At 37.1% G+C, this 10368-nt stretch overlaps 1 protein-coding gene across 1 annotated transcript in view; it reads right to left on the bottom strand.

Annotated features, from left to right (window-relative positions):
• Nucleotides 1-10368, bottom strand: part of LOC106871200 (E3 ubiquitin-protein ligase HUWE1) — an 89516-nt gene that overhangs the window by 15048 nt on the left and 64100 nt on the right. The window contains exons 50-61 of the mRNA XM_052975961.1: nt 9747-9859; nt 8389-8515; nt 7563-7688; nt 5728-5941; nt 5283-5424; nt 4373-4496; nt 3566-3756; nt 2939-3044; nt 1955-2252; nt 964-1316; nt 569-650; nt 254-405 (exon numbers count right to left, since the gene is read on the bottom strand). Coding sequence (XP_052831921.1) covers nt 254-405; nt 569-650; nt 964-1316; nt 1955-2252; nt 2939-3044; nt 3566-3756; nt 4373-4496; nt 5283-5424; nt 5728-5941; nt 7563-7688; nt 8389-8515; nt 9747-9859 — 2028 coding nt within the window. The remainder of the gene's footprint in view (nt 1-253; nt 406-568; nt 651-963; nt 1317-1954; nt 2253-2938; nt 3045-3565; nt 3757-4372; nt 4497-5282; nt 5425-5727; nt 5942-7562; nt 7689-8388; nt 8516-9746; nt 9860-10368) is intronic.

The raw sequence follows: 10368 nt of genomic DNA, 5'->3' as shown, positions 1-10368 counted from the left end.
CAACCCTTCAATTGTTAAGCTAAATCCAGCATGGCCAGTATCGCAACTGAAACAAACAAAAGATGTGTCAAGTTTACAGAGGCAACATGACTTAAAGAAAATATTCGTTTTCTTTTTTGATATCTAACATCATTACCAGAATAACCATGACATTGAATTTCACAGTGAAAGGGATAAAAAAAAAAAAAAGGGAAGTAAAATTCAATACACATGAATAAAATTTCAAAACAACTTAATGAACCCAAAGCCTCACCTCCTTGTTCTTGGTTTGCTGGTTGAGGTTGGTTAAAGCTGACATCTGGACCATACATACTTAACGGTCGATCAGTGCCAGACACTATACTATTGCTTTCAGTGGTTGGTGTACTAGTAAAAGCCGTAGCAGCCAATACATCGGTCATGTTACTGAAGAAGAAAATATACAAGTTTTAAATTACAAAATTATAAACCATTTGTCCTAACTGACATTTTAATAAACTTCCACATGTAAATTTTCAATTAGCAACACAATCAAAACCAAAGAATTCTCATTAGAAGATGGAAGGAAGAAATCCTAGACGGTACTTACTTTGCTGTTAAGCTTGAAGTTAACTGTGGAATACTCATACCACTGGCTTGAGTTCGAATTGGCGTTGTTGGGTCAGTACTCACTGTAAAACAGACAGACATAGGAAGAGTGAAACACGATATTTCCACTATCATAGATACCCACCCCACTCACACTAACTAAATGGATTCAATACAACTAATTGAGAAGAACAGAAAAATAATCAACAGAAAGGGAGAAAACAGTCTTAAAAGTCTGTATTCTACTCCTGAGTAACGCATATGATTGCTTAGTCTAATTCTGATTTATTGACTTCCATTGTTTTCCATGGTTGAATATGGTAGCTGTAAAAACAATCCCACCAACAGATCTGCCATCTCACTGACATTAGACTCAAACCAAGTCGTGTTACTTACCCATGCCTGTAGAATGCAAGCTGACAGGAGTATTGGCAGCAGTAGTAGTAGTAGTTGTCGTTGTGGTGGTGGTTGTTGTTGGCAACCCTAATACATCAGGCATTGCACCAAAAACAACTGAAGACGAAGCACTGAGGTCTATTGATGTGCTCTCTGGAACAAAGCCAGTACTGGGCTTCTCTTCAGCATCGGAACTCTGCCTCAAAACCGGTTGAAAAGAGACAGCTCCTGCATCTTGGCTGCTGCTGGCTGCAGCACCTTCTTGAGGTGCAGTCGCTGCACTGCTATCAGAAGTTACCATCACTTCCATTGGAGTCTCGTCTTCCATGTTGGAATTTTTGTTTCTTGTGGTCCTGAGGAAGGGAAAACAAAGTCTGAAACATTTCCAAAGAGATTGAGAGAGAGAGAGAGAGAGAGAGAGCACGAGAGTGAGTGAGTGAGAAAGTAAGTGAGTGTGTAATTAATTTAGGAATTTCAGGGCTTTGAGGATTATGGAATCACTCCTTAGCTACTAGTGTTCCCAGGTCTACTCTGACCTTGAGTGCTGGACATTTTAATGTCCTGGGTTAAACTGCCACAAATACATAATTGATGAAGTGAATTAATAATATGTGATGGTATAAGGCCTAGTGGTTAGGGTGCTGTACTCACAATCACCAGATTGTAGGTTCAATTTCCAGACCAGATGGTACATTGTGTTCTTGAGCAAAACACTTCATTTCATGTGGTTCTCACCCACTCAGCTGTAAATGGATTGCCTTGCAACAGACCAGCCTTCCAATTAGGGGGAATGTTGGCCTAATTCAAAAGCTAAAAACAATGCAAAGTGCATTGTGACCAGTGGTGTATAACATCCAACAGTTTGATTGATCATGTGATCAAGTGATTAACATACAGCAATTTTAGGCTACATTGTTCATTATGAGTTTGCCCCCCCCCCCTTTTTTCATAAGAAACAAAGAACTTCACAAAATATTAATGTGATACGTACAGACGTGTCTGTAATGAAGGTACTGGTGCCCTAGGGGTGTTGATTGGGATTGGCTGAGGGGGTGTGGAGACTGACTCAGCCAAAACCTGACCAGCCGTACACAAAAGTCCAATTCCATCTGAAGTGCTTGAAGCTGCTGGCTGTGCTGCACTGCCCCCTGTTGGAAGAGGAACACTGCTTGTCACAGTAGAGAAATCAGACTTCTCTGAAGATGGCTGGTTTCCAGGAGGGGCCCAGGTAGCTCCCTGCTCTGAGAGTTCAGCCTCCATAGCAGAACTCTGACTTTCTGTAGTGACACCTAAAATAAAAGAGAAAAAAATATATATTTATCTACACAAAAGATGAAAATAGATGAAGACAACATAATCCTAATATTACTTCTAAAAGAGAATGTGGCTGGTTTAAGTTCTGAAGGGTGAACATGTGAAAGTGTGTGGTTAAGTGGTTAAGGTATTCAGCTCACAATCATATGGTCACAAATTCGATTCCAGGCAGTACCTTGAGTACTTGAGCAAGACATTTTATTTCATATTCACATTGCTCCAGTCCACTCAGCTGGCAAAAATGAGTTATACTCATATTTCAAAGGGCCAACCTTGTCCCATTTTGTGTCATGCTGAATCTTCCCAAGAACTACATTAATGGTATATTTATCTGTGGGGTACTTGGCTGCTTGCATGTTAACTTCATGAACTTCCATTGATCGGATCACCTGGAACGTTTATCATCACCAACAGAGTGCCAGTTTTTAACAGATGAAAACACACAATCTACCATAAAATTTAAAACTTAACTGCTAGAATTACATGAAAATATGCAAAAAAAAAAACAAAAAAAAAATTCTAAGCAGGGAAATGGTGAGAACAGGTATAAGTGATAAGAACATACCAAGAAAGACCAAATAGTGGTACTACAGTTAAATAACATTGAGCATCACCATGGTTATGTATTTTGGAAATTGGAGAGAAAGAAAAACCTACCAACCTGTAGGAGTACTAGTGTTTTCTTTCCCAGGAATAGTTCCTAAATTTGATGTCAAAACAGGAGTGGCAGCAGCTGCTTCGTTACCACTTCCTCCCTGTGAAGATACCTGAAACACACAAAAGAGAGAAATTCATTTTAGAATCAATCAAAAAACAGAAGTAGTTATTCCCCTGCCTCCACCCCACTCGTAATATTATTTGGGGAGATACGTGTTAACCCAGCAGATGTACAATCAAGGAAGTTTTAGCCGTAACTATTTCATCTTTATCTTGGACAGCCAGTGAGACATAAAAAGGAAATTACGAGTATTGGGCCTCACGAGCAATGACAAATGATCGAGACCTTTGGCAGTGTGCTATGCTTGAGTATGGTGTTGGACATGTCTTGCAGCATATACTACTGCTACTGGCATGAGAGAAGACTAAAAGTTATCTTCTATATGTTGTACATTTAATTTTATATGGCTGGATATAGTTAAGTCAGAATAAAAGCTGAAATGGTTACTGGTGGAATACTAGATCATAAGGGACCTATCCGACAAGAGTTGGCCTTGGGATAAGCATCAGCAACACAAATTACTCCTTCACCATCACCAGGAATAACAGTTTAGAAATTCTAACAACTTGCCTCCATGTTTGAAGTTGGGGCTTCAGTCTTTTTCTCAGCATTAGCACTGTCATATTTCGTTTCTTCTGTTTTGTTCTGAGCAGCTTTCTGGGCAGCTTCCTCTTCAGCTGCTTTCCGCCGTTTTTCTCGGCGTTCCTCTAATTCCATGTTGCGATGTTTCTCCAAAACGTCAATAATCTGACTCTTCAAAACTGAATTTACAAAAAAAAAAAAAAAAAAAAAAAAAACCCACTTCAATTATTATTGATTAATTATTGAATAGAAAACAAAACTACGAAAATAGTAATTATCTTAATATCTGAGAATTGGATTCTCCCAATAGATTTTTGAACAGACATGGGCAACCGGCAACCCTCAGAACTTTCTGAATGGCATGCCTAACGAAAAATTATCCTCAATTTTTTTTTTTTTTTTTTTTAGTATGGCCCACCTAATTGATAAGGCTGTGTCTGATGTGGCCCACTTCTCAGAAATGGTTGCCTGTGCCGGTTTTAGAGTGACAACTGCCATCAGTAAGGAGAAACCACCACTGGAAATATTCAGCACTGAAGATTATTTTCATAACATAAATACAAGAATAAAACAGTAAGCTGTATAATAATAATAATAATAATAATAATAATAATAATAATGCCTAACATTGTCTTTATGAGGTCGCATAAATTTTGTACAATCTGTACCACTGCAAGGCACAGGACTGCTCTTCCTCATCTAAGCCATAAAAAAAAAAAACAGAAAGAAAACAAAAATACACACAAATGGTGTGTGTGTATACACATTGGAAATAAAAGTACAGAATGAACTTACTGGTCACACAATCATGTACACTATCACCATCAAGCACCTTGGCTTCTTCAGTCCAACGTGTGAGTGTTGAGGGAATACAAGAAAGGACACCGGGACCAGCAGAGCTATTGTCAGGGTAATTATCCTGAAGACATGAAATACAAAAATATGACAACATTTAGTGCTACATCATTAATAATACAAATTGCAAGAGATCGAGAGAATCAGAAAGATAAATTGAAAAGGTGTGGATTAACTGAGGGAGGGACGGGGTTTTTTTTTTCATATAGTGTTGTTGACTATTCATCTGTGATGTCAGAATAGGTCATGGCCAATTTACTTGTGATGAAGACCAGCAATGGCCCATACTTTTCAGTCTTTTCTCTCTGCACCACAGATATTTATCCTAGAGAAGAGGCCACCAACTTGCAATGATACAGCACGGCTGAATCAGTGTCGTAGCAAGTTGTTACAGTCAGAACTCAAACAGCTGGAACAAATACCACAAAACAATCAACCCTAACCCCCAACAGTTTTGCTAATCCACCAACAAGGATTGGCACATGTTTTTATATCAACCCCAAAAGGATGAAAAGTAACCTTTATGGGATTTGATCTGAGCACAGGGAGTCAGAATAAATACAAGGCATTCTATCCAACTTTGCCAATTCACTGCTTTTGCTTAATTAATTGTACACTAATTACAGTCCTATGTTAATTGATTACAATCGTATATTAATTGTATTGCTACAATTATATATTAATTATTACAACTATATACTAATTGTTAGTTAATTATTGCAATCAATTGCAGAAGGATAACGTTTTAGCTCATGAATTTAGTGGTCAGTATTGTTGGGGTCAGAGGTTTATGTTGTAGGAATCTGGAAGCGAGGATGAACCCAATGAACAAGACAAACCAAAACTATACCTGAAACAATTCATCAAAGACATCTTCATCTTGGCGTGAAGAAACAAACCGCAGGTGATCTTCATTAGCTAAAACCATTCTTGCCTGTGAGGGGACTGCTCCTTGACCAGTTGTCAGCTGTAGAACGTCTGGCCCTAGTAATCTAGAAAAAGAAGAAAAAAAAAACGTTAGTGAGAAGAAAAATGAAGGAGAGAGAGAATGTGACTATGTATGTATTGTCTATACTGACTTTTTTGTGTGCGGGAGGACTTCTGTCATGAACAACAGATGAGGGTTCTGCAACAACCTCTCCCTCAAATCACACACTATCTTTAAAATACACACATTGAATAATATAGTTTGAAACATTGTCTGAATACAAGACAGGGTTGTCATGTCTGAAATAGCTTATTCTAGGCCTGCTAACATCAAAATCGAAAAAATAATGGTCATAGAGAGAGTTCACCTTTGTAATATAACTGGTGTGTTTGGTTGTCTGTTGTTAGCACTGTGGATATTAACTTGTAATGTTGAGGTGCTTGGGTTAAAGCGATATGTATTACGCTGCCTGTTGCCACGATGAACGCGGGCCACACCCATCACAGGAGCTGGTTCAGGGTTACGGACCAAAAGTGGATGGGTTGTAGGCACAGAACTGGGAGCAGGTGGCAAAGAAGGAACTGAAAAACAGCACAAGTTCATTAACAACAATAGCAGATAGGTGCAGACAGGTGGAGACAGGTAAAGTATACACAACAAATTTAAGTTTTTTTTTTTTTTTTTGATCTTTATAAACTAAATCAATGCCTTAAAAAAATTATAACTGCTTTATTATTATTAAGTACACTATTGTAACAGAAACATTAACATTTAACCCTTCAGCATTCACGTTACTGTCAAATGTAATGCTTATTTATTCATATTGTTTTAAAATTAATCATGCATTATCTTGTAGCTTCAAAATTACAATGATGTGATTGTTTATTTTTCGAATAACATTGTAAAAAAAGTAGGTGCAAGGTTTTAATATAAAATAGACAAAATATTTGGGCCAGACATGGCAGGTTCAAATGCTAAAGGGTTATGTCAATAAACATCAAATGTTAATTAATTTAAATATTTTATGCAGGAGGAAAATATAATAAAAAAAAAAGAAAAGCAGATTTATTTACACACACACACACACACGCACGCACAAAGAGCTGCCTTCAAGCTGTTTACTTATGATGTGTAACAAAGGAATAAACGCTGATTTTGAATCTATTCTATTTGGAAACAATACTTAATACGGAGAACTAAGTAGCAGGAGCCAATATTAAGGTTATATATGAATACAAAAAGAAGGCCAGGAAAGAGTAACACTGAATAAATGATAGCTTAGTGTGATATAACCATGTAAAATGATATTCAACATTGTTTACTTTAAAACCAAATATGGTGTAACAGTGTCATATGAGAAGGTCGTCTGCTAATAGATGCCCTTCGTATTATGACATTTTTTTGCTAAAAACCAAAACTATTTCCAAAATTGGAAATCAGAATCAAAGTCTTTCAAAACATTGTCTTGCAATGAGACTAGAACCATTGTCATGGTACCACTCCACTTGTGACATAATCTGTAGTATATTGTTATCACACCAATGGACAACCACTCGCAATGGTATTAGATGTGAAAAGAGATCTGTCATCATATTACTATGACATGGAGTACTATAATCCATAACACTCAAATATCAGTGTCATCCTGTAACAAAGTTAATACCAGGAAAGGGTTCCCGCTGCAAAACAGGCTCTAATATTAAATGGATTCTTTCAGGGACACAAAGCTGGTTTTCCCAAGAGAGGGAAATATATTCAATTCAATCAGCTATTTCAAAACATCCATCAGGGATACTAATAAACTCAGATGGTATTTGAAATAAGTATTGTAGTGTTTATAGCAATAATGGGCAATCGGTGGCCCATGTGCCTAAAACATCCTGTGTCATGCTGAATCTCCCTGAGAACTATGTCAAGGGTGCACATGTCTGTGGAATGCTCAGCCACTTTCATGTTAATTTCACAAGCAGGCTGTTCCATTGATCGGACCAAATGGAACCCTCGACGTCGTAACCGACCGAATACCAGTTACAGTAATAACTTACATGATTACATCATACGCAGCTCACACCAAACAGGTTCTACAAACTCCTATGCTTTTAAATACAATTAGCTGCCCTACACATTAAAAATCAAAGGAACCATCTCATTCATAACAACAACATCACTTAAAGACCGTTAATGAGATATTTGTTGACTTACCTGATGTTTCATTACCATTGTCTTCATGGAGAGAGAATGGCAAATGATAAGTACGAAAACTGGAATTATCATTAAAAACAACATGCTGGCCTGAAAAGATTTGATTACTATAGTTCCTGTGGATCACTAGTGAGAAATCAAAAATAAGCAAACATACTGTTGGATTTATTAGCTTAACTAAAATTATTAATTACCTAAACTTGTTTTAATGCAATAATAGATTGTAAATATGTTTTGAGAAGTTTGTAGAAGGGAGAGAAAGACAACAGTATCATCAGTGAGTTTTGATACTTATTCATTCCCACTCAGAAGGACGGCAACCGTGTAGTGTGGGGACGAAATTGAACATCATCATCATCATTATTATTATTATATACTCAGTCCAGTAATCAAACTGTTTCAGCCCTCTCCACCATCTTGTGGAAGATCTATTTTCATTGAAACATTTAAATGGTCTAAAAAAACGTGATTAAAACATTTGAAATAAGTCAATAAGAAAACGAGTTATACAAACACAGGGTAAACATGATGGCTCAAAAATATATATAGAAAGTGAGGAGGTTTTGATGTTCATGCCTTTGCATAAGAACATCAATGGCTGAGAGCATGAATCAAGCAGTTTTAGACATGGACTGAAACCAGACTACAAGTTCAGTTGTGGCCAGAGTTAATATAGCGAAAATTGTTGTAGTAGTAGTAGTAGTAGTAGTAGTAGTAACAATAATAATAATGCAGTAGAATAACAATAACAACAACAATAAAAAATAATAATAATGTAATAGAATTGATATATTATGTTGAAGAGAAAGAGTGAAGTTCAACACACCTGTTGAGAACACATCATCCACACGGAGAAGATAGTCGTCGTCAACAGCCTGGGCCATTGAACTATCCACTTCCTGGTAGTCATCATCTTCATCTTCGTCATCAGCTTCCATCATACACTCAGAACCCTGGAAAACAACATGGCAAAAGAACACTCTATAATTCAAGGAAAGGGAGCCTATCTTTAAGTTCAGATTCTGAGAGTTTGGAATTAGCATAAGTACTTTTGTTTATTACATAGGATTATACTTATATTCAGACCCCCCACTGAGTGTCATTAAAAGATTAGTTTACAATTGGTATTTTTATTTCTTGTTTTGCAATTTATATTTTCCTTTAATTCAAACTTTTTAACCTTTTTGTTACCATATTTCTATTGAAATTCACAGCCATTATTTCATTGCTTTTTGTTTTTCTAGCACTTTGGTATTTTCCTCATCATCATTCAACATCCATCTTTCATGCTGGAATGCGTTAGTTTGACAAGAGCCAAGCAAGCTGCTGCACCAGGGTCCCCTGTCTGCTTTGACACAGTTTCTACAGCTGGGTGCCCTTCCTAACACTGTCACTTTACAGAGTGTAATGAGTGCTTTTTATGTGGCACCAACACCAGAGCTTACTTGAATTCATTCCTATTTTTGTCATCAATTGGTTTCATTGCTGATAATGTTAACTGATAACCCCATGCATTCAGTTTGTCTATTAATGAACCACACACCACATTTGCCTTATTTACATTTCATCCAGGGGCAATGATTCATCCATTCACCTTAAATCCGGTGGAGGGAGGTTTTTTCACAAAGCCGTGTGTAAATTGGTCAGGACATACATAGCTTTGTCATCTGATGCAGATGCTACCCTAAACTTAACCATAAAATGAGCAATCATTTCAGCCTGTGTCAAAAGAGAGGGAATTTCAACCATGTTTCGTGGTCTGCTACCACAACAGCTCCTTTATAGGATCCAGTTAGCTCAAGACATCATCAGGAGGAACCACGTCCGGTTTCGGCCCCTACTCCTCTACCGTTTTGATGTGGCGGGGCCCCTCCTTTCGGAGGTGTCTTCAGCTCTGGTGTTGGGTGCATGTCTTTTTTCACTGTTTGTGACTGTTCTAATTCAACTGTGGAATGTCCCTCGCTATGGTTATTTTCCAGGAGGTTCTGGGCACACGTCTTACGGTTCATCAACCCGCGTTGTTGAATTACTTTCTTCTATAAAACGTAAAAAATGAAAGTAAACAACTTAACACTTCAACCATACTGAACTTCATGTACAATAACATCCGTCAACAACTGACAAACAGACAGACAAGAGAACAACAGAGAAAGAAGGCAGTCGTTATATAAAACTACTAGTTACCTCATCCTCATCTTCCTCATCTTCATGCTCTTCATCGTCTTCATTGTCACAGACATCTCCTTCCTCATCCCCTGAACCACTTTCCTCTTCGGAACCTTCTTCTTCATGAACATCTATTGAAATAAAAATGGAAAAAAAAAAAAATTATTAATTAATCAATCAATCAATTAATCCAATCATTGATGAAACCAGTTAATCTAAATATGTAATTAAGGACAAAGCAGCCAAATATGAAGGATTACTTTAGAAACACAAAAGAAATTAAGATGTCCCAATTACACCCAACACATTAATTTAAATATCTATTTCTAGGGATTCCTTAAATTATACATTCTTTCGAAACGTCCTTTTCTTATGGATAAATTAGGGCCTTCTAATATGCATAACATATATACGTTAAATACTGGGGTTTGATGTAATCGATTAGACCCCCTCCCACACATTTTTTCAGGCCTTGTGCCTAGAGTAGAAAGAATCATCATTATTTCTATTATTATTATTATTATTAAAGCAATGAGCCAGAAATACTTTTGGCCCTTTACGCCACAAGTTCAAATTTCACTAGAGTTGACTTTGCCTTTCATTCTTTCAGCGTTGATAAAAAAAATACCAGTTGAGCACT

Source organism: Octopus bimaculoides, chromosome 23, assembly GCF_001194135.2.
Source record: "Octopus bimaculoides isolate UCB-OBI-ISO-001 chromosome 23, ASM119413v2, whole genome shotgun sequence".
In the NCBI taxonomy this organism is placed as follows: Eukaryota; Metazoa; Mollusca; class Cephalopoda; order Octopoda; family Octopodidae; genus Octopus; species Octopus bimaculoides.
This window is presented reverse-complemented; position numbering and strand designations above follow the sequence as displayed.